Source organism: Somniosus microcephalus, chromosome 29 (assembly GCF_052327205.1).
Source record: "Somniosus microcephalus isolate GS21.2 chromosome 29, FLI_Smic_1.0, whole genome shotgun sequence".
Classification (NCBI taxonomy): Eukaryota; Metazoa; Chordata; class Chondrichthyes; order Squaliformes; family Somniosidae; genus Somniosus; species Somniosus microcephalus.
In genome coordinates, this window is record NC_141015.1 from 25,059,546 (window position 1) to 25,087,284 (window position 27,739).

Here is a 27,739-nt window from a genome sequence, read left to right on the forward strand (position 1 = left end):
CGCATGCGCTGTGCATGCTGAAAACCGGCAATTCCTCCTGGCACACGCGTGAGTACCCTGTCCGTACTCACGCGTTGGGAGAGGAATTACTGGGCCATTAACACACTGCCAGCAGCAGCAGCACAGTAAAGTGAATGCGCTATGAGATGTGGAGGGAACAGTGAGTTTGGAGCAAATGGCTGATGGCGTAATGTACAGCACACACACAGTACAGTTGAATTGTTTTATACAGAAATATGTCCATAATCACTACACAAGCTTTATACACATTTAATACTGTGATCACAGTTCAAATCTTTCAGAATTCTTAGGGCTTATGATTACTCTAGCCTGAATAAAATGTTATTGACGAGATTGGTTTTTGCTTACTGGCAATGCAGTTGCGTTATATCACAAAAGGCCAGATTATAGAAATCCTAGTAGTAAAACATCATTAATAAAATTCAATGAGTCTCAAAGTACGTTCAGATTTTAACCTTGAGGCACATTCTTTGGAAAAAAAATATTCTACCCTCGACTACAGTTTTCTACAACTACAGCTTGCATTTATATTGGTGCCCCAATGTTTGCCCCATAGTCTTTACAGCACCGAAACAGGCCATTCAGCCCAGCAGGTCCATACTGGTTGCATACAGCATGGATTGCATTTGTCACATTGTTTCTATTTATTCAGAGACCTCAGCATGACATGTGATCCTTTTAGTTTGTGATGGCACTTCTTTTTGTTTGGGTAGTTCTGGAGCCTGCAAAGGCATATTTTCTCTTGGCTTGGATGGTCTCTACACCTGAAAGAAACATTAGAATAATAAAAAACAACACACACCAAATGTAAAGTTAAAAATGTTTCAGGGGCCATTGTTCACATATTGTATTCCAACAGATTAACCCATTTGCTACGAACATTTTGTAGGTTTCACGCATGTGATTTTCTGAAATAGGTACGGGTGAAGTTGAACGAGATCTAGGAGTCTTCATAGACTCCATGTTCAATATGCCCAAACAGTGCAAAGCAGCAATCAACAAAGTCAGTACAGTACAAGGTAGAATCTACACAATCAGAACAGTAGAATGTAAGTCTGAGGAAGTTGTGATCATATCTTGAATACTGTGCCCAGTTCTAGTGAGCAAGAAACAAGGCAGACATTACAATACTGGAGGCAGCACGGAGAATAGTCACGATCCCTAGTGTTACGGGCCTAAACAATGGGAAAAAGACTGGAAAAACTTGAACTTTTCCGACTAAAAGGAGGCGCCTGAATGGTGGTGATCTCGCGGTTCCCAATACAGTTAAAGAAATGGAAAGTGGTAAATCTGGAATATTAAATTGAGAGTGGGACAAGGGGGCATGGGTCCAAACTAGTAAAAGGTAAATGAGGACTGATGTCAAAGATTTTCTTCACACACAGTGATTCGTGGAAGGAATAGAGTTTCACAGAGAAAAGCCTTGGAATAAATCGACTGTAGGGTCTTGATGGATAAATTAAGACAGGACCAATGGCCTTCCTCACCCATAATTATAATGTGATCTTGTGAAAACACCCTAGACTCACTTGTATTATGGATAGGGCGTAGAACTTCTTGCACAGAGGAAAGCTTTAATGATTCTAAAATCATGGATTTGTCTAAAGGAATGAATTGAAATGTAAGGGCTCATTCTGTAAAGTGCTGCTGCTGGCCAGCGATATCTTACAAACAAGGATGCGATCAATGACAAGTTAGCCTGTTTTTTTTTGTACTGATATTAGAAATGAGCACAGCTGCCATTTGCTAGATGCAAGTTTGGGTCGCAAAATTGGGACTGGTGTGTTAAAACCCTAGCTCCTATCTGCATTTGTGACAGTGGAGCCTCATACAGTTACCCCTGTAGTGTTTTCCATTATGGAGGAAAGGCTGCATACATCTTACAAAAGCAAAATACTGCGGATGCTGGAAATCTGAAATAAAAACAGAAAATGCTGGAAACACTCAGCAGGTCAGGCAGCATCGGTGGAGAGAGAAACAGTTAACGTTACATGTCGGTGACCTTTCATCAGAACTGGAAAAGGTTCGAGATGTAACAGGTTTTAAGCAAGTGCAGGGGCAGGGAATGGCGGAGGGGAGGAAAGAACAAAAGGGAAAGTCTGTGATAGGGTGGAAGGCAGGAGAGATTAAACGACAAAAGGGAGGATGGTGCAAGGCGAAAGGAGATTGATTGGCACCCCATCCACCAACTTAAGCACTGCAACAACTCGCCAAGGCTTCTTCGGCAGCACCTCCCAAACCCGTGACCTCTTCCACCTAGAAGGACAAGGGCAGCAGCCGCATGGGAACACCACCACCTCCAAGTTCCCTTCCAAGTTACACATCAACCTGACTTGGAAGTATATCGGCCGATCCTTCATCGTCGCTGGGTCAAAATCCTGGAACTCCCTCCCTAACAGCACTGTGGGAGTACCTTCACCACGGACTGCAGTGGTTCAAGAAGGTGGCTCACCACCACCTTCTCAAGGGCAACTGGGGATGGGCAATAAATGCTGGCCTTGCCAGTGACGCCCAGATCCCAGGAACAATTTTTTTTTATGGTAATGGGACAAGTAAAGAAACAAAAGAAGGGGCTAGAAGAGGTGTAAATGGGATACCCGATCAGCATTTTTGTTTTTTATATCACCTATGTCTTGTTAGTGACCAAGGATTTGATTAAGAAAGACTTGCATTTCTATAGCACCTTTCCTGCTCTCAGGACTTTACAGCCTTGGTTTAACATCTCATCCAAAAGGCAGCACATCGCTCCTTCAGTACTGCCCTGAAGTGTCAACCTAGATTTATCTGCTCAAGTTTCATGGAATGGGACTTGAACCCACAACCTTCTGACTCAGAGGAAAGAGTGCTACCCACTGAGCCACAGCTGACACTTACAAATGACTGAGTGTGATGTACATAAACCTGGAGATTGGAGCCAACTGTTCTTGCAACAAAGTTAATAATTGATTAATTTATCTTATCATCCTTTGAGTGGGAAATGGTCCCACGCAATGACTGTGTGTGGGGGAAGGGCAACAAGTTACCTCCGAATAATATACTACAGAGAACCCTGCATGGAAATAAAAAAAACAATTCAATCTTTTGATAATGTGATGGTAATGTAATAATAATTTGATAATCTGAGGAAGGATGTTCTTGCCAAGGAAGGAGTTCAGCAAAGATTCACCAGGCTGATACCTGAGATGGCAGGAATGACGTATGAGGAGAGATTGGGTCGATTGGGCTTATACTCGCTGAAGTTTAGAAGAATGAGAGGGGATCTCATTGAAACTTATAAAATTCTGACAGGACTGGATAGACTAGATGCAGGAAGGATGTTCCCGATGGTCGGGGAGTCCAGAACCAGGGGTCACAGTCTAAGGATAAGGGGTAGGCCATTTAGGACAGAAATTAGGAGGAATTTCTTCACCCAGAGAGTGGTGAACCTGTGGAATTCTCTACCACAGAAGGCAGTTGAGGCCAATTCATTAAATATATTCAAGAAGAAGTTGGATATATTTCTTAAGGCTAAAGGGATCAAGGGGTATGGGGAGAAAGCAGGGACAGGGTACTGAATTTGGATGATCAGCCATGATTTTTTTTTTTTATTCATTGATGGGATGTGGGCGTCGCTGGCTAGGCCTGTATTTATGCCCATCCCTAATTGCCCTTGAGAAGATGGTGGTAAGCCGCCTTCTTGAACCGCTGCAGTCCATATGGTGTAGGTACACCCACAATGCTGTTAGGAAGGGAGTTCCAGGATTTTGGCCCAGCAACAGTGAAGGAACGGCGATCCAGGTCCAAGTCAGGATGGTGTGTGGCTTGGAGGTGGTGATGTTCCCATGCGTCTGCTGCCCTTGTCCTTCTAAGTGGTAGAGGTCGTGGGTTTGGAAGGTGTTGTTGAAGGAGCTTTGGCGAGCTGCTGCAGTGCATCTTGTAGCTGGTACACACTGCAGCCACAGTGCGCCAGTGGTGGACTATGTCAGGCTGTTGCTTGACTAGTCTGTGGGACAGCTCTCCCAATTTTGGCATAAGCCCCCAGATGTTGGTAAGGAGGACTTTGCAGGGTCAACAGGGCTGGGTTTGTCGTTGTCGTTCTCGTTGCCGAGTGGTCCGTACGGTTTTATTCTTACTGTTTTTCATAGTGGTTGTTTACAACTGAGTGGCTTGCTAGGCCATTTCAGAGGGCATTAAGAGTCAACCACATTGCTGTGGGTCTGGAGTCACATGTAGGCCAGACCAGGTAAGGACAGCAGATTTCCTTCCCTAAAGGACATTAGTGAACCAGATGGGTTTTTGCAAATATCGACAATGGTATCATGGTCGCCATTACTAAGACTAACATTTAATTCCAGAATTAAATTGAATTGAATTTAAATTCCACCAGCTGCCGTGGTGGGATTTGAACCCATATCTTCAGAGCATTTGACTGAGCCTCTGGCTTACTAGTCTAGTGACATAACCACTATGCCACCGCCTTGAATGGTGGAGCAGGCTTGAGGGGCTGAATGGCCTACTCCTGCTCCTATCTTCTATGTTTCTATATATTATAGAGAGTAACGAATACTGAAAAAATAAATGTAATTATTCTCTTTATCTTTCACATTTTCTCGGTCAATCATCAGTTTTAGCTGCTAAAAGTATATTAGTCTTTTGCATCTCATTAGACGTTTCGGGCGGTTCACTTTTTTTTCTCCATTGTTCACAGTGGCTAGATACCCACAACATGGTGTAATCGGCAGTACTTTGAAAAAGTTCTTTAAGGTTAACCATTTGCCTTTGTTGGCTCTGTGCCTTGGTTTCCCAAGCGATTGCTCGAATTCAGCCTAATCCAGATAAACGCGCACTTGCCGGGGCATAACATTCCAGCGTGACAAAATCATTTCCCAATCTCGAGCAGAACTTTGACTGGAATATCTGCGTGTCACCGGCACTTCCGACTGCACCAGCGTGTTAGGTCATTGAATTAGGTCTGTTTTTTCACATTCCAATCATGGCCAATAACCTTGTACAAACAGCTGAACATTTCAGAAAGAATTGTTCGGCTCTGTTCTGTTTGACTGAGCTGCAAAATATGATTATTAGCAGATTGTCACTTTCTCTGAAGTTTATGAAGACCCTGATAATCAAGAAACCAGATCTCCTCAAGGAAAATAAATTTAATTTTTAAACTTTGTTACAAGAGTAATTCGTCCTCCGTTGTACGTTTGTGTAAATCAGAAGAATTAAAGAGTTTAGAAAAAACATTTCCTTTACAGAGAGGCTGGTTAGAACGTGGAATTCTCTTCCACAGTTTGTTCTTGAAACAGAGTCTAAAATTATTTTAAAAGAGATTTATTGGCTTGTAAGAGGAATATCAAGTGGTATGGGCTGTGAGTAGGAACGTGTGAATAGACTAGACAGAGTCTCGTGTAACTCGAGGAGAAAAACACGAGCGTAACCTTGACGGACCGAATTACCTGTCTCTGTTGCGTAACATTGATTGATGGGCAATGTAATGACCTCCTTTGTAAACCCTGATCAGCACAATAAGCCTAGTGCAATAATCTACATCAATAAACTAATTTAAAGATAGAGTGAATTACAAACACTTTGCACTGTGTAAATGTAACGTTACCTAAAGCAAAATATATTTAAGCAAAATATTATTTAAATGGAGAGAGACGACAGAATGCTGCGGTACAGAGGGACCTGGGTGTCCTCGTACATGAAACACAAAAAGTTAGCATGTAGGTACAGCAAAAATTTAGGAAGGCAAATGGAATGTTGGCCTTTATTGCAAAGGGGATGGAGTATAAAAGTAAGGAAGTCTTGCTACAACTGTACAGGGCGATGGTGAGACCACACCTGGAGTACTGCGTACAGTTTTGGTCTCCTTATTTAATGAGGGACGTACTTGCATTGGAGACTGTTCAGTGAAGGTTCACGAGGTTGATTCTGGAGATGAAGGGGTTGTCTTATGAGGAAAGGTTGAGCAGGTTGGGCCTATACTCATTGGAGTTTAGAAGAATGAGAGGCGATCTTACTGAAACATAGAGGATTTTGAAGGGGCTTGACAGGGTAGATGCTGAGAGGATGTTTCCCCTCGTGGGGGAATCGAGAACGAGGGGGCATAGTTTCAGAAGAAGGGGTCGCCCATTTAATACAGAGATGAGGAGGAATTTCTTCTATGAGGGTCGGGAATCTTTGGAATTCTCTACCCCAGAGAGCTGTGGAGGCGGAGTCATTGAATATATTCAAGGCAGAGATAGACAGATTTTTGAACTTCAGGGGAGTCAAGGGTTATGGGGAACTGGCAGGAAAGTGGAGTTGAGGCCAAATTCAGATCAGCCATGGTCTCATTAAATGGCGGAGCAGGCTCGGGAGGCCGAATAGCCGACTCCTGCTCCTATTTCTTATGTTCTTACCTTTGGTTTCAGTCTTTAACAATATGCTATTAGTATTAAAGTCAGATATTTAACGTGCCATAGCAAGGAAACATTGGCCTAGAAATTCAGTTGCGTTTGCGCCCAATTAGGGGCGAAAGAGTGGGTTGCGCCGGAAGTTGCGTCGCGCCCGAAATTAGGTGGGCCCTAACATCGGCGTTAGCCGGTAGCGCTGCGCCGGCACCGATGACGTCATCGGTGTGCGCAGTGCCCCGGTACCGCCCGACACCACGCCGATCCCCATCTTCAGTAGCGGCCGCCTCTTCCGTGGCGGGCGCTAACAACATCGGGAGACCGGGTCCTTACTGCAGCCTTAGCGGCGCAAGTTAAGGTGGAGGTGCGGGGCGGCCGCTTGCCCGCACCTCCTTCCCCGGCCTCCTCCACCCCCCACCCCCCCCCGCGGCATTGCCGGCTGGTTTCCGTGGAGCCCGGCACTTCTCTGTTGTGCCGGGCTCTTTTGCCGGCACTTGCAATCGGGGCTCCGGCCGTTGCAGGCACCTCCCCCTTAAGAGAAGGGGGAGGCCTGCAGTACAGCAGCCTGCCGCACCGCATCGGGTGGCGCAGCGGGACCGGGAGCGCTGAAATTCACTTTCAGCGCCCCAAGCGGGGCGGACACACCCTGTACCAGCGCCCGGTTCCGCTTTGGGGCGCTGAAAGTGAATATGGGGCGGGCACAACTGGCTCCGCGGCGGGCGCAAAATTTTCGGCGCAAACGTGCTGGCGGGGCTATACCCAATTTCTAGGCCATTATCTTCTACTTACATTCGTGTACAGCGGAGTAATCTCTTTGCCAGCTTTTCCTTTGGATCAAGACAAGATGTTATTTCCTCATCCGTCAGCCGAACTCTTTATTAAAATAAAATACTCCATTAGTGGCTTAACTACAGTTTTTGTATATTTTATCTTGGTCCAAATTATGATCATTGTTGGATGGAAGGACCATTGTAGGAAGCCAGGAACCTTCTGGCCATCTAATCAGAGTTATACAAAGGTGGTAATGGTAAAAGAAGCTTACCCTAGACTATCCCAACTGGACAGCTAATTAGTTAACTAGTGTTAAAATCCCACAAAGGGGCTACCACATTCCCAGGTAGTAAAGCCGTTATGTTACATTAACTACACAGTGGTTCTTCCAACAAAGATACAGATTCTAACAAATGACATTCAATGGCATTACCATCGCCGAATCCCCCACTATCAACATCCTAGGGGTCACCATTAACCAGAAACTTAACTGGACCAGCCACATAAATACTGTGGCAACAAGAGCAGGTCAGAGGCTTGGTATTGTGCGGCAAGTGTCTCACCTCCTGACTTCCCCAAAGCCTTTCCAACATCTACAAGGCACAAGTAAGGAGTGTGATGGAATACTCTCCACTTGCCTGGATGAGTGCAGCTCCAACAACACTCAAGAAGCTCGACACCATCCAGGACTAAGCAGCCCGCTTGATTGGCACCCCATCTACCACCTTAAACATTCACTCCATCCACCACCGGCGCGCTGTGGCTGCAGTGTGTACCATCTACAAGATGCACTGTAGCAACTCGCCAAGGCTTCTTCGACAACGCTTCCCAAACCCGCGACCTCTTCCACCCAGGACAAGGGCAGCAGGCGCATGGGAACACCACCACCTCCAAGTTCTCCTCCAAGTCACACACCATCATGACTTAGAAGTATATCACCGATCCTTCATCGTCGCTGGGTCGAAATCCTGGAACTCCCTACCTAGCAGCACTGTGTGAGTACCATCACCACATGGACTGCAGCGGTTCAAGAAGGCGGCTCACCACCACTTTCTCAAGGGCAACTAGGGATGGACAATAAATGCTGGCCCTGCCAGCGACGCCCTGATCCCATAAATGATTTTTTTTTAAATCACACATAGATGATGTTTGAATTTTCAGGTAGTGATCTAAATAAAGTGGGCAAAAATGGACAGCACTTTGCTTGTACCATAATAAAAGGAAATTGTGTGAATAATGACTGCACCTCAGCGCTGCACTGGGAGCGTCAGCCTCGAATTTTGTGCTCAAGTCCCTGGAGTGGGGACTTGAAACCCACAACCTTCTGACTCAGGCGAGAGTGCTTACCCACTGAGTCACGGCTGACACGTGTTCTTCTGTGCATGCCTATTCAATAATAAATGCCCTCATTGTTGTGGTAAATGAGCCATTAAGATGTTACTTACAGCTGGATACAGGGTAACAAAGGCAAACGTGATCAAGAAAAATCAATTGCTCAAACATTTTTTTTTAAAGTAGATGATCTGTTGTTTCGCCCGGGTTTAATGTAGTGAAAAGTAATCCGAGGAGAAATGCATTCAGATTTAGAGGGCAGTATGTATGTATTTTCCCTGAGGGGGCACGGTGAGCGGGAGTAAAGGAGAGAGGAAGACCTCTTTCTGTTCCTGTTCAGAGACATGAACACGCCCAGAAAATTGGGATCAGATCTGGCTTCCTTAATCCTTAATAACAACAGAAAATGCTGGAAAAACTCAGCAGGTCAGGCAACATCCGTGGAGAGAAATTTGAGTTGACGTTTCGGGTCGAACCCTTCTTCAAAACTGGAAAGAAAAGAAACTAGATCGAAGGCAGGGCTGCGATCGGACAAAAGAATAAAAGAAACAAAAGAAGTAAAAGAGATTAGAAGCTAGACGAGATGGTAATAGGCTGAGATTAGGTGTAAAGTGTACTGGCTGGGCAAGAGATAGCTGCCAGGTGTGGGAGAGAAACAAAAGGAAAGGGGGGGGGAAAAGGAGTGGAAAAATTACAAGAAAAAATGAAATAGGGGCCGAGGTTATGACCTGAAATTGTTGAACTCGATATTGAGTCCGGAAGGCTGCAAAGTGCCTTCGTTTGTTGGGTTTTTGAAGCTAAATCTCAAGCTCCAGTTTTCACCAGTAATATGTCTAATGTGGTTTAATGTTTCCATTTTACACATCGTTGTGGCCCCTCTGAGTCAGATTGTTAATTAACAAATTAGTGCCGAATTGTCGGCATTTTTGTGGTATGGACTTGCATTCACTTGTTGCAATCAGGATCTTCACAGTTATTGCTCACTTGACTCTTGCTTCTAGTGTCTAGAATCCAAAAATCTGTACTTCGGGATGATAAACTAGCTTTGCTCTTTATTTTTAGAACGTGTGCTTATGCATCATCCAATAATCATCGCGCAACATTACAGTAGCATCTTGTGTGTCATGTCATTACTCTGAGTCCTTTCAATCATAGACCACAGCAAATTGCATGAGGTTCCTGTTTCTGCTCTGTGTCTCCCTGCATCATCTTAGATCATGGGGTAGACTTTCCACTCGGTAGCGCTGGGTTTTTTTCGGCGCAATTCACCCCAAATCAGTGTCAGCCATGGCCCAGTTGGTAGCACCCTTGCCTTTGAGTCAGAAGGTTGTGGGTTCAAGTCCCACTCTAGGGACTTGAGCACATAAAGCTAGGCTGACACTCCAGTGCAGTGCTGAGGGAGTGCCGCACTGTCGGAGGTGCCGTCTTTCAGATGAGACGTTAAACCGAGGCCCCGTCTGCTCTCAAGTGGACGTAAAAGATCCCATGGCACTATTTCAAAGAAGAGCAGGGGAGTTATCCCCCGTGTCCTCGCCAATATTTATCCCTCAACCAACATCACTAAAGCAGATGATCTGGTCATTATCTCACTGCTATTTGTGGGAGCTTGCTGTGCGCAAATTGGCTGCCGCATTTCTCACATTACAACAGCGACTACACTTCAAAAAGTACTTAATTGGATGTAAAGCGCTTTGGGACATCCGTTGGTCATGAAAGACGCTATATAAATGCAAGTCTTTTCAAATTGGCATAACCCGCACAAAAGATTGCGGAACTTTAAGCGCAAATTACGTTCAGCGCAACTCGAGCTTCCGCGATCTTTTGCGCTAGTTTTTTAAAAATCGCACTAGAAGCAGGCCCCGCCCACAAAAATGGCCACACCCCCAGGGTGAATTAATCACCATTGGGAGTTTCTGCAAATTGCTATCGTTTGCAGGCCTTCGAGGAGGCTCTAAAAATGAAGCTTTTGGGAGGGCTGCAAGGACAATAGGCACGTTTTAAAAGGATTTACATAAAAACATAAGAATTAGGAGCAGGAGTGTAGGCCATTTGGCCTTTCGAGCCTGCTCCGCCATTCAATAAGATCATGGCTGATCTTCTACCTCACCTCCACTTTCCTGCACTATCCCCATATCCCTTGATTCCCTTACTATTCAAAAATCCATCGATCTCTGTCTTGAATATACTCAACGACTGAGCCTCCACAGCCCTCTGGGGTAGAGAATTCTAAAGATTCACCACCCTCTGAGTGAAGAAATTTCTCCTCATCTCAGCCCTGAATGGCCGACCCCTTATTCTGAGACTGTGACCTCTGGTTCTAGACTCCCCAGCCTGGGGAAACATCCTCCCTGCATCTACCCTGTCAAGCCCTGTAAGAATTTTGAATGTTTTAATGAGATCACCTCTCATTCTTCTAAACATAGAACATAAGAACATAAGAAAAAAGGAGCAGGAACAGGCCATTCGGCCCCTCGAGCCTGCTCCGCCATTTAATGAGATCATGGCTGATCCGATTTTGGCCTCAACACCACTTTCCCGCTCTCCATAACCCTTGACTCCGCTGTAGCTCAAAAATCTGTCTATCTCAGCCTTGAATATATTCAATGACTCAGCCTCCACAGCTCTCCGGGGTAGAGAATTCCAACGGTTCACGACCCTCTGAGATACAGCCTGCCAAACCGAAAATGACCCATTTATTCCTACTCTCTGTTTTCTGTCCATTAACCAATCCTCAATCCATGCTAGTATATTACCCCCAATCCCATGAGCCCTAATTTTGTTTAATAACCTTTTAATAACGTTTTAGTGGGTGATGTTCTCACATGTACAGTGGTACTCACCGAATTTCACAGGATTTGTATGTATTTTTTAAAATTTACTAAGAAACTGAATAGAATACCCCAATATTACTAGAAAATGGTTCTGTATATCTTTTAAAAGTCCTTTTTAGTAATTTAAAATTGGGTTATTCACAGGTGATGGATTGACACTGATTAAAAATGCTTATTTTTTATATTAATGAAACTGCACCAAGTTACCACTCTTAAATATATGAAGGAAACATTTTTAAAGGAAATTTTTTTTTTTTTAATTCCATTTTAAAACACTGCCCGATTGCGCTGGTTCATGGCAGATTTTGCGTTCGGTGAGATGCAAATGAGTTTGGGTGGAAATTCGAGGGGGGGAAAAAATCACTTCTCAAAATGAGTGCAATTTTGAGCGCAATTTGCATCCGGATCGCAGATTGCGGCCAGTGCAGAAACTCTACCCCATGTATTTAACGGAGTGGGGAAATCAGAAGGGGTTGTCTTATGAGGAAAGGTTGAGCAGGTTGGGCCTATACTCATTGGAGTTTAGAAGAATGAGAGGGGATCTTATTGAAACATATAAGATTCTGAGGGGGATTGACTGGGTAGATGCAGAGAGGATGTTTCCCCTCATGGGGGAATCTAGAACTAGGGGACATAGTTTCAGGATAAGGGGTCGCCCATTTAAAACGGAGATGAGGAGGAATTTCTTCTCTCAGAGGGTCGTGAATCTTTGGAATTCTCTGCCCCAGAGAGCTGTGGAGGCGGAGTCAGTGAATATATTCAAGGCGGAGATAGACAGATTTTTGGAAAACTGGGGAGTCAAGGGTTATGGGGAGTGGGCGGGAAAGTGGAGTTGAGGCCAAGATCAGATCAGCCATGATCTTCTTGAATGACGGAGCAGGCTCGAGGGGTCGAATGGCCGACTCCTGCTCCTGTTTTTTATGTTTCTTATGTTCACACCTGAGCACTCGGGCACCACACGTTGCTGCTCCGACCTACAGCCTTTTCCACCTTTCACAATAGACACGATTTCTAGGATGATAGCAAAATACTGCAGATGCTGGAAATCCGAAATAACAACAGAAAATGCTGGAAAAACTCAGCAGGCCAGGGCAGCATCCGTGGAGAGAAATTAGAGTTGACGTTTCAGGTCGAAACCCTTTTTCAAAACTGGAAAGGAAATAAAATCGCAGCCCTGACTTCGATCTATTTTATTTCCTTTCCAGTTTTGAAAAAGGGTTTCGACCCGAAACGTCAACTCTAATTTCTCTCCACGGATGTTGCCTGACCTGCTGAGTTTTTCCAGCATTTTCTGTTGTTATTACGATTTCTAGTATAATGCATCAAAAGTTCACGTACGTCTCGGGATTGAAAACCCGAAAACGTTTTGTAATTCGAACCATCTGAATTTGAAAAGCAAATGTCTTGGTTTTTTAAAAAATTTACGTGGCCCAAAGATTACCGCATCCTCCAAATGTTTGAGTGGGTGACGTTCTCGCATGTACAGTGGTACTCACCGGATTTCACGGTTTTTGCATTTGGCTGTTTGAGGAGTTATTGAGTAGCTCAAAATCTGCCAGGGCTTCACAGACTTTATGAACTTTTGGCATTGACATCCATCTGGAGACTGCGCTGAAATATTTTAAGAGTTGACTAAGTTATACTGGTGATATTGTCAGAATACATTTAAAATAAGGTGATAAGTTCACTACTTACCATTAGAGAAATGTGTACTCCATAGAATCATCATCGACATCACAATGGGAAGCCTGCAATCCATTTTGCAGCTTTAGTTTGTCACTGTAGTATAGAAACATAGAAACATAGAGATAGGAACAGGAGTAGGCCATTCGGCCCTTCGAGCCTGCTCCGCCATTCAATGAGATCATGGCTGATCTTCGTCTGAGATTATCTAAAATAATTTTTCATTATATGGCATTAATTATAACCTGGCATTAATTATAACCTATCAGCCATTAAGTACATGGATCTGTTTCCAAATTCTTCCCCTTTTGAGGCTTCTTAATTCGTGGCAGAGTCATAGGGGGAAAATTCAGTATCGCCCTGTTTGGGGCGCCATTATCGGCCGTGCGCAAAGTTTAGCGCCTGGCGCTAATTATCGCCTCTGACGGCAAACTTGGCTTTTATCGCCCCTGGAGGTGATTGGAGCGCTAAATCAGGCGCTTCACACCTGTCTTAAGGCACAAAGGCCGAGGAGCGAGGCGCTACCTCAGAGCGCTGGCGAAGCTCATGTGATGTCAGTCAGCAATGGAACACAGACACACTGGCGCCGGCCAGTTCTTAAAGGGGAGGTCTGACGAAAGGTCATTGACCAGAAACGTTAACCCTGTTTCTCTCTTCACAGATGCTGCTTGACCTGCTGAGTTTCTCCAGCATTTTCTGTTTTTATCTTAAAGGGGAGGGTTGATCTTGGTCTCCATCCACATCCTGTTCATTGCAGCCTTGAATCTCGGCCTGGAGAGACCTGTACATCAAATCAGCTGGAAAGAACAATGGAGAGACCCAGGGAAAGAGCTCAGAGTGCAGCCCCCACAGTCTCTTCTAAATTGATACAAGGAAGGGCAAATCAAAATGAACCTGCAAAGTGCTGCTCAGTACCCAAAACTCCTTCACACAGCGTTGAATCTCTCCAGAAGTCTCTCTCTCTCTCTGAATGCGTGGTGCAAAAATGTCACCGACAAAAAAAGGCAGGAAGCGGCCGCCTTTAAATAGCGCTCCCCCAGTCCCTTCCTGACTGCAAAACGCTCCCCTCAACCTGTCGTTGCTAGCGGCAGGTGGTAAGACAGGGGGCGCCACTCAATATCCGGTCCAGGGCGCTACTGAGGCGTTGCGCACTCGACTGACGTCATAATCTGCCGGCGCAGGAGATCATGGCGGTAGTGTTTAGCGCCACCGCAAAATGTCTAGTTAATTTCGCGAGCGGCGCAAACATCACCGCGCCCGGGTGCTAGTTGCTTTGCACCCCATTAGCGCCCTCTTAAGGCGCTAACGGGAGGCGCAAACAACTGAATTTTTCCCCCATAAAGTATTCAGCAACTTTTTACGGTGAACAAGACTGGCCGAGAAGCTGCAAAATCCCACTTGTACCTACCTGAAATGGCAGACCACAATTAGCATTATGAGATTGACCTAACCTAGACTGAGCAAGTCAGCAGCAGCAGTGACCCAGTGTTACTACAAGCGACATGTCACATAAATAATTGATTCTGTTTCAGAAATTTACAGCTGTTCATTAAGTAAGCATTAAGTTGCATTTCAGAGTTTTTCCAAATCTAATGTGTACCAACCTTGTAACTGTTGCAGGTGTTAAAAAGGAACTAGATTTTGCACTTCACTCTTTTGTTCTATTGATTGCAGTAGGTGGTAAACACGACTGTACTTCGCAGCTTACGGTGGACTGTCTCCTCCCTCGTGCTCTATTTATACAGGGGAGACAGGGAGGGGCGATGGAGGTGCAGGGTTGATGGCTGTTTGGTGGTAATTACTCGACACTAGTCACATGGTCTGTAAATTGCCAGGACAAATTCCACCTCTAAACTTTTTAATGCGAGACGTGAAAACCTCGCCAGGCAGTGGGACACCAGATTCTCCATGTTAATTGCCATTTTCTTGATATATGTACCCTATGTTATTAATAACAAAAAAAGTTATGTTCCATTTTTTTTGATTAGTAATTTTTTTTGTTAACTCCGTGTATTGAATACTCCTCGTTAAAAGTGATGTGGCTTCAGACAACCTAGAAAGTGAAAGACCTCCGACTTACTATAGTGAAACCTGCAGTGTCATTGTCAAAGGTTCAACTAAAACAATTAACTTTTATCAATAAGGCTCAATTGCATTGGTGGCTGGAGATGAAATTATACCCTTATCAGCTTGTGTCTAATACCTTTTGTGCAATCTTAGTTTTGATATAATGTTGAACAGCTGCAGCTATCAGTACATGAAAGTAATTGGGTCATAAAATATTGAAAAACCTCCTGCGTGTCTCTCTTCTGTTGAACATGTGCATTTGGCACAATCGCATCTCCCATTCAGCAAGCCAGGGTTGAGACCTCCAACCTTTGGTAGCCAAGAGAAAAACCTCCATCTCTTTACGCTTGTCATTCAAACATTCTCGTATTGAAGCCTGTGAGTAACAGCCTGGGTGCCGCTTGAGATCAGCTCTTATACTGGATGCAAACAATGGCTGCATTCTCTGAGTAATAAGGATATGCATTTATGTCTATGGCACAACAATAATTAGGTCGTTTTTAAAAAAATTCATTCATTGGATCTGGGCGTCGCTGGCAAGGTCAGCATTTATTGCCCATTCCTAATTGCCCTCGAGAAGGTGGTGGTGAGCCGTCTTCATCCACTGCAGTCCCTGTGGTGAAGGTACTCCCACAGCCCTGTTAGGGAGGAAGTTTCAGGATTTTGACCCAGCGACAAGGAAGGAATGGCAATATATTTCCAAGTCAGGATGGTGTGTGACTTGGAGGGGAACTTGTCCTTCTAGGTGGAAGAGGTCGTGGTTTTGGGAAGCGTTGTCGAAGAAGCCTTGGTGAGTTGCTGCAGTGCATCTTGTAGATGGTACACATTGCAGCCACGGTGCGCCGGTGATGGAGGGAGTGAATGTTTATGATGGTCGATGGGGTGCCAATCAAACAGACTGCTTTGTCCTGGATAGTGTCGAGCCTCTTGAGTGTTGTTGGAGCTGCACTCATCCAGGCAAGTGGAGAGAATTCCATCACATTCCTGGCTTGTGCCTTGTAGATGGTGGAAAATCTTTGGGGAGTCAGGAGGTGAAACACTCGCTGCAGAATACCCAGCCTCTGACCTGCTCTTGTAGCCACAGTATTTATCTGGCTGGTCCAGTTAATTTTCTAGTCAATGGTGACCCCAGGATGTTGATGGTGGGGGATTCGGCAACGGTAATGCCGTTGAATGTCAAGGGGAGGTGGCTAGACTCTCTCTTGTTGGAGATAGTGATTGCCTAGCACTTGTGTGGCGCGAATGTTACTTGCCACTTATCAGCCCAAGCCTGAATGTTGTCCAGGTCTTGCTGCATGCAGGCTTCATTATCTGAGGAGTTGCAAATTGAACTGAACACTGTGCAATTATCAGCGAACATTCCCATTTCTGACCTTATGATGGAGGGAAGGTCATTGATGAAGCAGCCGAAGATGGTTGGGTCTAGGACACTGCCCTGAGGAGCTCCTGCAGCGATGTCCTGGGGCTGAGTAGATTGAAAAGAAAGACTTACATTTATATAGCGCCTTTCACGACCACCAGACGTCTCAAAGCGCTTTACAGCCAATGAAGTACTTTTGGAGTGTAGTCACTGTTGTAATGTGGGAAACGCGGCAGCTAATTTGCACGCTGCAAGCTCCCACAAACAGCAATGTGATAATGACCAGATAAACTGTTTTTGTTATGTTGATTGAGGGATAAATATTGGCCAGGACACTGGGGAGAACCCCCCTGCTCTTCTTCGAAATAGTGCCATGGGTTCTTTTACGTCCACCTGAGAGAGCAGACGGGGCCTCGGTTTAACGTCTCATCCAAAGGACGGCACCTCCGACAGTGCAGCACTCCCTCAGCAGTGCACTGGAGTGTCAACCTAGATTTTTGTGCTCAAGTCTCTGGAGTGGGACTTAACCCACAACCTTCTGACTCAGAGGTGAGAGTGCTGCCCACTGAGCCACGGCCCACAACAACCTCCAACAACCACAACCATCTTACTGTGTGCTAGGTATGCCTCCAGCCAGTGGAGAGCTTTCCCCCAATTCCCTTGGACTTCAATTTTATGAGGGCTCCTTGATGCCACACTCGGTCAAATGCTGCCTTGGTGTCAAGGGCAGTCACTCTCACCTCACCTCTAGAACTCAGCTCTTTTGTCCATGTTTGGACCAATGAGGTCTGGAGTCAAGTGGTCGTGGCGGAACCCAAACTGAGCATTGGTGAGCAGGTTATTGGTGAGTAAGTGCCGCTTAATAGCACTGTCAATGACACCTTCCATCACTGCTGATGATTGAGAGTAGGCTGATGGGGCGGTAATTGGCCATCTTGGATTTGTCCTGTTTTTTGTGGACAGGACATAACTTGGCCAGTCAGTTCTCTGTGCATACTGACTGAAACAAATACATTTGTTGTGTTCTATATCTGCAAGACTACGATTATTTTCTATTTTTTTTTACTTGTTTGTGTTCCGGTTACTCTTCCTTTTTTTTTGTCTGTTACTTTCTTTCGTAATTCCAATTTTAGTTCTTTCTACTTCAGTATAATTGTGCTTACTTTAGTCTGCTGTTGCTGTTTTCACAACTTTTTTCTTTACCTTTATTAACCCCCTTTTACGGACAGGGCCTGCTCTACTGGAGTTGGGGATTCCATTCGGACATTTCATGTGCTTGGTTTCATGTCAGCTGTGGCTCAGTGGGTAAGCACCCTTGCCTTTGCGTCAGAAGGTTGTGGGTTCAAGCCCCACGCCAGAGACTTGAGCACAAAAATCTAGGCTGACACTCCAGTGCAGTGCTGAGGGAGTGCTGCACTGTCGGAGGGGCCGTCTTTTGGATGTGGATGTAAAAGATCCCCAGGCACTATTTCGAAGAAGAGCGGGGGAGTTATCCCCGGTGTCCTGGGGCCAATATTTATCCCTCAATCAACAACACTAAAACATTATCTGGTCATTATCACATTGCTGTTTGTGGGAGCCTGCTGTGCACAAATTAGCTGCTACATTACAACAGTGACTGCCCTTAAAAAATGGCAGTTGCTGCTGAGTCAGTTGTTAATTTTAAATCTGAGGTTGATAGATTTTTGTTAACCAAAGGTATTAAGGGATTATGAGGCAAAGGCGGGTATATGGAGTTAGGTCACAGGTCGGCCATGATCTCATTGAATGGCGGAACAGGCTGGAGGGGCTGAATGGCCTACTCCTGTTCCTATGTTCGTTCATTAATCTCCTTGTCAGGAGGGAGGAAAAGGACGGTAGAAATATTTTGAACCTTGTAATTAGACTTTTTTTTACAAAATACCAGTGCCTGTTAATACAATTATGAAATACGTACAGCATTCTTACTGCTATGCGGATAGGGTTGGATGCAGTAAGGTGGGAGGAGGCTCGTGTGGAGCATAAACACCGGCATAGACCCGTTGGGCCAAATGACCTGTTACTGTGCTGTATATGCTATGTAATCTCCCACAATCTTTCAAGTAAATAAGGCTTTTCCAAGGTATTTCTAACTGCTTACTGAGCGCCATCTTTCTTTGTTGGAATAAAATACACTCTGGAACTACCACAGGAAAGCCGTATTTATTTGAAAGACTGGGATATCACATAGAATTTACATCACAGGAACAGGCCATTCGGCCCCAAACAAAGCCTCCTTTCACTTAACTTTGTCTAACTCTATCCAATTGCCAGCTTAACTGTTTCAGCTCTTGTTTCCCCCCCCTCTCCATGTCAGTTTTGATAATTGTTTACTGGCAGGATGGACGCGAGTCAAGGTCTGGTAGCACTGTCTGATGGCAGTTTTACATAAACTACCTTCATATTTAAGTATAAGGTGGTAACATTGTGGAAGGAAGATACGCATCCTCCCCTGCACGTTTATTCCTGTGTCATGCAGTTACTCTTTTAGCAGATTATACCCCAAAAAGAGATGATTAAATATTTTTTAATGGAGTAATGTAAAAATTTCTAATGCACTCAACACAAATGGAGCCATTCAATAAATTTGTTCTATTAATGCAGGCACTCTAAAATCTGTAATTTATTAAACTTGCTATATTCTGCAATAAATATTTAACATGCCAATGGTTTCACTCCTGACTGATAAAGGAAATGACTAATTTTTCTGTTGGGTCGTGTCCTACTAAGTTACAGCTTGCCTTAGGTTTATGATCCCTTTCATTTTTGGTCTTTCTAATACCTGTTCCAAAATTCCATTTTGCTATCAGATTGAGCAGCTAGAATAAAATTTGCTACTGGCTGATTCCAGAGGAAAAGTTATTTTCAAAGAGTAAATGGTTGTCGACAAGAAATAGTCACTCGAGTTCTAATGAGCTTTCTTCTGTTTCAGGCAGACGCATTTTTATAAGTGAGTCTGATACAAAGAAGAGACATGGAGGGAAATCAACAAGCTGCTTTTGTTAAAATCAGTGAAGACAAATGTATTTCAAAGTAAGTGTAGGCATGCATTTCTTGTTTTTTTTAAATAAAGACTTTTGTTTCTGATCTTCTCCATTTCAATCAAGGTACCATTTACTGTATATACTTATTGGCCCAGTAATTCCTCTCCCAACACGTGAGTACGGACGGGGTACTCACGCGTGTGCCCGGAGGAATTGCCGGTTTTCAGCATGCACAGCGCATGCGGGGAAAACCGGCATTTCCTCTCCTCTGACCCAAGGGGTTAAGAGGCTGAACGCGTGCGCGGTATCGGGCAGCGCGTGCGACTTGGATTTCCTCTATTTTTAGAGAGTTGCGCATGTGTAAAGGCCTCCGGTTTTTACGCATTGAAAAACCACACGTAAGTACTTAGTTTTACAGGTAAGTGGTCTATTAATACAATTTATACATTTTTTTCCCACAGGTTTATTATTTTTAAAGAATTTACAGTAAGGTAAGTTTAGTTTTAGCCCTGATTTTTTATATTATAATTTTTTTCAAATTTTAAAATTATTGTTTAAAATAGTTTTTTACAGTTATTTATGGTTCATTTAAGTAGTGCAATGTTTTTTTCAATTTTCTTTCAAGTTTAAGTAGTGTTTTGGGGCCAGGAGTTTTCATGAGTTTGACAGCTCTCACTATCAAACTCATGAATGAACTTTTGCAACCTCCCATTGGTTGCCCTGTGCTCACGTGATCCCAGCCGGCTCATCGCACTAAGTACACCGCTGGGTCACGCACGCACAGCGCGGCAGGACCTCAAGCGGGCCAGTGAGAGGAAATGCAATGCGGGCCAGGATTAAAATGTCAGCGCGCCGGGTAAGTGCACATCGGGGGCTTGCACGTGCGGCAAGCTCCCGATCCTAATTTCAGGGCCATTCAGTTTGGAGAATCTGGGTCATGAACTTCTTTCTGAGCATTGCCAATACTGGTCCACCATGGTGTAGACATGGTTCAAATCAACAGGCAATGTTGATTGTTCTTCTCTTTCCCCCAAAGGTAGACCATTTCCTTTGATCCTACCAGGACTTCTGCCTAGCAGCGCGGCTATGACCCGATGAAATAATCTTGACTGAAGTAAGCAGATAGTAGTAATAGGTAATTCAAAAAGGCAAACCTGAAGCCTTCTAACGGGACTAGAGAATGTGGATCATGACCAGCTACTTCACCTTGTCCAAAACAGGAGAACCGGAGAGCACGGGCTGCACTTGAAGGGGGATCATTACAAAATTAATCTGCGGAAAAAGTATTTCAGTGAGCGAGTGGTCAATCTATGGAACAGGCTCCCTTGGGAGACGGTGGAAGCTTAGTATCGATTAAATCAAATGCAAATTAGTTAGATTTCTTTCAGAAATTAACATTTTGAGATACACTATATGGGTAATTTGAGACAGGCCGTGTGTGGTAAGTGTAGCAATGCTTGGGAGGAAAAAGGTGATTTTGGACCTGTGGTTGCCAAAGCTCTCCACCACTGGGGTTTTCCTCAACTCATGTCTGGGTCTGTTGTAGACCCCTTGACAGAGATTGATTGCTGTGATTAGTCAACAACTCCATTATCATTGTATCATGCGACTGCCAGGATGGTAGAAGGCGAACTAGATGGACCTGGGTCTTTTTTCATCTCGCAATTCCTGTGTTCCTACATTTAAAATGGGGAGCCAATGGCCTTTACCAAGATAATGCTGAGACGTAGGGCTGGATTTTGCCAGCCGAGATGAGTTGGGGGCGGGATTGCTGCCTTCCTGGTTCTAGTCCTGCCCCCAGCGACGTCTGATGAACCCACGCTCTTTTCCCTTGATTGGCCTTGTTAAGCCCGCCACCAGCCAATTAAGGGAAAGCTGGTGACAGATGACGTCAGTGTATGGCGTTTTATCTGTCGAAAAAATTTTGACAGATGAATTGTCAGCATTTGACAGCTTTGAGAGGCTGTCAATCACTGACAGTCTCTGTTCTAAGCTGAGCCCTTGCACAAGACCTCTCTCCTCAGCAGAAAGCAGATGGCTGCAGCATCTGAGAATGCAGCAGCCATTCTGTCATCTCTGCCGTTGAGATGAGGCACCTCCGGATCCTCAACGGTTGAAGCCTGCAGAAAGAAGCAAAGGTGAAGAAACTTTTTCCAACACTTTACACTCACCTCTCATACTTACCTCTCCATACTTGCACCCATCACTTACCTCTACATCTGTCATTTTGACCCCTCTCACCCCCGGCAGACCCACTGCTCGCCTCGCTGACCCTGGCGAGGTTCGCAGCCGTCGAGAAGCCCGCAATTGCAGGCGTAAAATGGGGAAAAGCCTCAAAACTTAGATTAGAGTTAATTGGCTCTAATCCCCTTCCCGCCTCGAGGAGACGGGTCCCTGCGCAACTCGGGGACCCGCCTCCCGGGAAGATGGCATGGAGGCAGGCTGGGAGTGGGGTCAGTACCTGCTCCCAGTTTCTGCCATTTTCCTGGCCATCCCGCCTCCAAAACCGCCTCCTCAGGGCTGGGAAAATTCCCCCAGTAGCTTTAGTTCCAGATTTTTCTTTTTCCACAGGAGCTGCTGCTTTATTTGCAGCCTTCTTCAGCCAGGAAGAGAAAATAATCCTCAAAATCATTCTCCATGAGTGTATATCTGATTCAAATCTGTAATTGACTGAAGATTTGCACATGGCCCTTCTCACCTTCCTTCCTTCCTTCCTTTACCATGAGTGTCTCACAGTATTGAAACTTTCCACTGCAGTGTTCCCTACCACCACATACATGATCAGTTCTGCATTGTTTATACTGCTTCCGTGTCTGGGCAACTTTCCGGCCATCCCTCTTAATATTTAAAAATCTGGTTGTATTCTATTTTTCCTAACTGCTGAAAACATGATGATACTAAATTATTTTTCTTTTTAAAGTTATTGAATGAAAATCCTTACAGAAGAGTGGATCCTGTGGGGAAATGATAACCGATCACATCTCACCTCCGGTTCCCCTTTTAATAATGCTATTTTAGAGCCATGTACTGCTGTAAATGTGTAAAATCAAGAGAAGTAGTTAACCACATTTGGTGCACTGACTCAAATAGTGACAAGATAGAGGTTTCCATTCTTATAATTACCGACTATGTAACCACAGCCATTGAGCTCTTAGACTGAATGAAAGATGCATTATCCGATATTCTACCAACACTAGTACAAGCGACCTCTTGTTTGGAAAATAAGTCTGCTGGAATTCTGTTGTGGAGAACCTGTGAAAGCATGTCTCTTCAGCAACTCAAAAAGTCACCTGAACAGATTTTAGTAAAACCTCATAAGTGATCTTTTCTTATTGACATTACTCTTGAAAATTTCTGATCTGAACCTGTTCTCTCTAGGGTACACCTAATGTGCACTTGCTACGTGTTGCTGGAGGAAAATGAGCAGGAAGCGCATTGCTTCATTTCCATGCGTCTGCTCTCTCCCCCCTTTGGAGAAGCCTGAAAATCCTGGGGCAATGCAAAAGGGGGGGGTGGGGGCAGAGGCCGAGTCTAATGGGTCTTTGCCACTTTTTGTTCTGCTATGTGACCAGCAGTCGAGCGTTCCCTGGGCATAAAGGAAAGCAAAGACTCCCCGCGGTACCAGATGCAATATAAACCTGTCGGATGAAGCTAGGCTTTGATAGTTCTGTTTGCAGGCAGTGCGAACGACGAGCCTTGACACAAGGGAAATGGTCCGTTGGTCTTTCCTACTTTACTTTGAAGCGCATCCTTCGCTTTCTCTTTCTGGCATTCGCTGTGTTTGGTGGCTCAGCCAACTTTTCTGGTTGGTATCCAAATCCCCCACTCCACCCAGCAGTTGCAGTAGGTGGGCTGTTTTGCAAGCTGCTAATGAAATTCAGTCAGGATATCAACAATATCGCACAGTGTGACTTCAACCCTAATTTGGTTGATAGTATAGTTTGCTGTTTACATTTAACTATGTTTATTATGTTTATATATTCAGGTCTGAACTGTTAATGCTTCTAAAAACCTACAACTGCTACCAAGAAGGGAAAAGTTTCCAGTTAAGACATCGAGAGGTAGGACCGTTACCTGAACTCTAGGTACCGAAAGGGGCTGGGCCTCATGGCATGGCCAGTGAATAATTAATTCATCATACTGTGCACTAATATTGCTTAATATTTGATGGTCATCACACGTGCTTTACTTGTGCTAATTTGCGGGTTAGGATCTGTGGAAATAGATTCCATATTTCCACATGTGTCTCGACAACAAGAACCTTTTTTTCTATTTTGTGTCTCGGTGAAACTACTAAATGGTAGAAACTGAGAAGCGAAACTGCCTGACATGTGTCTGTATATATTTAAATAGCAACAATATTCATCTGAATCGTCACCCAATCCTTAATTTTTTGTGGAAACAGGAGTAGGCCATTCAGCACCTCGAGCCTGTTCAGCCATTCAGTTAGTTCATGGCTGATCTTTAGGGGTACAGTAGCATAGTGGTTATGTTACTGGACTAGTAATCCAGAGGCCTTGACTAATTATCTGGAGCCATGAGTTCAAATCCCACCATGGCAGCTGTGGAGTTTAAATTCAGTTAATAAGTAAATCTGGAATTTAAAAAAGCTAGTATTAGAAATGGTGACCATGAAACCAGTAATGGTGACCATGAAACTACTGGATTGTTGTAAAAATCCATCTGGTTTACTAATGGGGAAGGAAATCTGCTGTCCTTACTCGGTCTGGCCTATATGTGACTCCAGACCCACAGCAATGTGGTTGACTCTTAACTACCCTCTGAAATGGTGACTCCACCACCACCTGCTCAAGGGTAATAGGGATGGGCAACAAATGCCCACATCCCATGAACGAATAAATACAGGTCCATTTACCTGCATCTGATCCATAACCCTTACCTGATAAAAAAAAATCTACTGTTCAGTCTTGAAAATTTCAATAGAATAGAGGGTGATCTCTGAATGTTTGTTCTTGTGAGTGCTGTGAAACTGCTTCTCGGAGACAACCTGGCAGCGGGCATTTCTGAATGTGATTTACTCTGCAGTGACGTCATCTTCCAATTCTCTCGCTGTTTGGAGCTTGGTGTTACAGCAGTGGTAATTTGCAGATGCTGAGCAGACTTTGACTTTGAATGGTGGGGAAAGCAAATTGTGTGGAGGACGCAAAGAATCTCCAAAGGGATATAGATAGGCTAAGTGAGTGGGCAAAAATCTGGCAGATGGAGTTTAATGTGGGAAAATACGAGGTTATCCACTCTGGTAGGAAAAATAAAAAAGCAAATTATTATTTAACTGGGGAGAGATTACAAAATGCTGAGGTACAGAGGGATCTGGGGGTCCTTGTACATGAATCACAAAAAGTTAGCATGCAGCAAATAATTAGGAAGGCAAATGGAATGTTGGCCTTTATTGCAAAGGGAATGGAGTATAAAAGTAGGGAAGTCCTGTTACAACTGTACCGGGCATTGGTGAGACCACACCTGGAGTACTGCGTACAGTTTTGGTCTCCTTATTTAAGGAAGGATATACTTGCATTGGAGGCAGTTCAGAGAAGGTTCATGAAGTTGATTCCGGAGATGAAGGGGTTGTCTTATGAAGAAAGGTTGAGCACGTTGGGCCTATACTCATTGGAGTTTAGAAGAATGAGAGGGGATCTTATTGAAACATATAGGCCTAGAAATTGGGTTTTGGCTTAGCCAGGGCTTTAGCGCCGGAAATTAGTGCCGGCGCTAAGTCCCCTGCGCGCGCCAAAAATTCAGTGGCGCCGCGCCCAAACGGCTGCCGGCGCTACTGAAGGGTCTTAGCGCCTGGAAAAGGGCGCTAACTGCCGTTTCGCGCCACAATTCCGGCGCTGCGGCACCCGATGCGGTGCGGCAGGCTGGGGAAGTGCAGGCCTCCTCCTTCCGTTAAGGAGGAGCTGCCTGCACCCGGCCGCGGCCCGCGCAAATCTGCTTAAAAATGAGCCCGGCACCTCGGACAAGTGCCGGGCTTGCATCTGTTCCGGGGGGGGGGGGGGGAGAGAAGTCCGGGGAGGGAGCTGCGGGCAGGCGGCCGGCGGGAAAGCGGCCGGCCGCCGCGGGGCCTTTAATGCGCCGGCGCTAACTGCAGTAAGGCACCTCTGACAAAACGCTGGTTGCGGCTGCCACGGGCGAGGCGGCCGCAACTCAATTTCGGAGTTCGGGCGGGTTACCACGGCAACCGGGACGCTGCGCACACCGATGACGTCATCGGTGCCGGCGCAGCGCTACCGGAGCAATGCCGATTTAGGGCCCCAGGGAATTTCACTACAGGCTACTGAATTTTCAGCCGATAAGATTCTGAAGGGGCTCGACAGGGTAGATGCAGAGAGGATGTTTCCCCTCGTGGGGGAATCTAGAACTAGGGGGCATAATTTCAGAATAAGGGGGCACCCATTTAAATCGGAAATGAGGCGGAATTTCTTCACTCAGAGGGTTATGAATCTTTGGAATTCTCTACCCCAGAGAGCTGTGGAGACTGGGGCCTAGAAATTCAGTTCGGACGCTATTGCGGCGCTAAAGTCGGGCGCTCGTCAAATTTAGCGGCCGCCGGAAAGTGCAGGCCGAGCGCTGCAAAAGGCGTTGGAACCCTGTGTTCAGGCACTAATCCGGCGATGCAGCCTGATAACGCCGATTCCGGGCGCAGCGCAGGTGCGATCATGTGGTGAGTGTCAGCAGACACCCTGACGCCGGCCAGCTCTTAAAGGGGGAAGGGTCAACTTTGACTGCAGCCACGCCCTGCATGCTGTAGCCCTGCAACTAGGCCTCAGGACTGGTTGTGTGCCATATCAACGCCTGGAGGTCATGGAGAGGGCCCGTGAAAGAGCCCAGCGGTTCTCTGAGCATGCGCTGGGTGTGCTCCTTCATGGGGTGCGCAAAAGAAGACGGGTCGTGTGCCCAGCTAGTGGCAGGAAGGCTCCCAGGAGCCAGTTCAGGGAGGCGTGGACCAAAATTGGCCGGAGGGTCTCCTCCAACTCCGATGTTCCCAGGAGTGCGGACCAGTGCCGCAAGAAATACAATGACCTATGTCGGCTGGTCAAGGTGAGTACCCTTTCCAATGTCCCCCTCATCCTTGCATGTGCACCTCCCATTAGGGCCAAAGGGACATCCAAGGTCTAATGCCCAGCCCTGCTGCCGCTGCAATGGCACTTGCATGTTAATCAATAGCTCTTTCTGCACTTACCACACTGTGCAAGCTATTCCACCATGGGAGGCCTCACACACAGCTACAGGGCACCACACTGTGCAAGCTATTCCACCATGGGAGGCCTCACACACAGCAACAGGGCACCACACTGTGCAAGCTATTCCACCATGGGAGGCCTCACACACAGCAACAGGGCACCACACTGTGCAAGCTATTCCACCATGGGAGGCCTCACACAGCAACGGGGCACCACACTGTGCAAGCTATTCCACCATGGGAGGCCTCACACACAGCAACAGGGCACCACACTGTGCAAGCTATTCCACCATGGGAGGCCTCACACACAGCTACAGGGCACCACACTGTGCAAGCTATTCCACCATGGGAGGCCTCACACACAGCAACGGGGCACCACACTGTACTTAGACGCCCTCCTTTCTCTTGCAGGCCAAGCTGGCGAGGAACGCCAGGAGCCTGCGTGTCACTGGTGGAGGCCCTCGCGATTACCAGGAGCTAACGGCTCTGGAAGAGAGGGTGGCCCGACTGCTGCGTCACCCGGTGATTGGGCCTGTGGCGCTCGGCGACGCCGACCCTATACTGGAACCCACTGGTAAGGACAGGACCGGGTGCACCTCTCTCCTTGCCCTCGCGCATCAGATCTACATCCTTCCCCACTGGCCGAAAAATGCGCATAATGCACCAGTGCGGCCTCCCTCGCTGTCGGCCTGTCCTCACTCTAAAGCTACACTTGTGCCTTCCTGCTTTCAGCTGGTGAGGAGGAGGTGCTCCCTGAAGCCCACACAGCCAGGCCCTCGGAGGAGGAGGACGTCGAGGAGCAGCAGGAAGGCGCCACCTCGGGGGAACCCTCCTCCGCTCCAGGAGATGGCAATGAAGGGGAGACGTCTGGCGTGCCGGAGAGCCAGGGGGAGGCGGGGGAGGGGAGCCCCGAACCTGGTCCCAGTGGCATGGACGCACGCGGCAAGGCTCCGGCGGCACACCAGCCTTCTGCCCAGAGGGGGGAGGCGGTGGAGGGGAGGGCAGAACCTGGTCCCAGTGGCGTGGCCGCACGCGGCAACGCTCCGGCGGCACGCCAGCCTTCTGGCCAGAGGGTGGAGGCGCCCTCCAGTCCG

The 27,739-nt window shown here is 46.1% G+C and overlaps 2 protein-coding genes across 6 annotated transcripts in view; one reads left to right on the forward strand and one right to left on the reverse strand.

The window, feature by feature from the left end:
* The window catches only part of rassf4a (Ras association domain family member 4a), a 299,271-nt gene that overhangs the window by 138,326 nt on the left and 133,206 nt on the right, over window positions 1–27,739 (forward strand). For all 5 annotated transcript variants that reach the window (XM_085970403.1, XM_085970402.1, XM_085970404.1 and 2 more), the window contains 2 exons: window positions 19,393–19,493; window positions 23,430–23,505. In XM_085970403.1, coding sequence (XP_085826529.1) covers window positions 19,435–19,493; window positions 23,430–23,505 — 135 coding nt within the window. In that variant the 5' untranslated portion in view covers window positions 19,393–19,434. The remainder of the gene's footprint in view (window positions 1–19,392; window positions 19,494–23,429; window positions 23,506–27,739) is intronic.
* Window positions 210–14,744, reverse strand: LOC147098558 (uncharacterized). The gene is made up of 5 exons (XM_085970396.1): window positions 14,620–14,744; window positions 13,028–13,111; window positions 12,829–12,943; window positions 7,188–7,271; window positions 210–785 (listed from the first exon to the last, which is right to left on the reverse strand). Exons 2-5 carry the CDS (start codon window positions 13,089–13,091, stop codon window positions 662–664), a joined length of 387 nt encoding a protein of 128 aa, XP_085826522.1. The 5' UTR covers window positions 13,092–13,111; window positions 14,620–14,744; the 3' UTR covers window positions 210–661.

Coding starts and splice junctions, on each gene's coding strand:
- LOC147098558 (XM_085970396.1), bottom strand. CDS start 13,091: ATGGATTGCAGGCTTCCCATTGTGATGTCGATGATGATTCTATGGAGT. Junction 12,944..13,027: donor GAGTACACATTTCTCTAATG/GTAAGTAGTGAA, acceptor AAAATATTTCAG/CGCAGTCTCCAGATGGATGT. Junction 786..7,187: donor TTACTCCGCTGTACACGAAT/GTAAGTAGAAGA, acceptor TGTTTCTTTCAG/GTGTAGAGACCATCCAAGCC.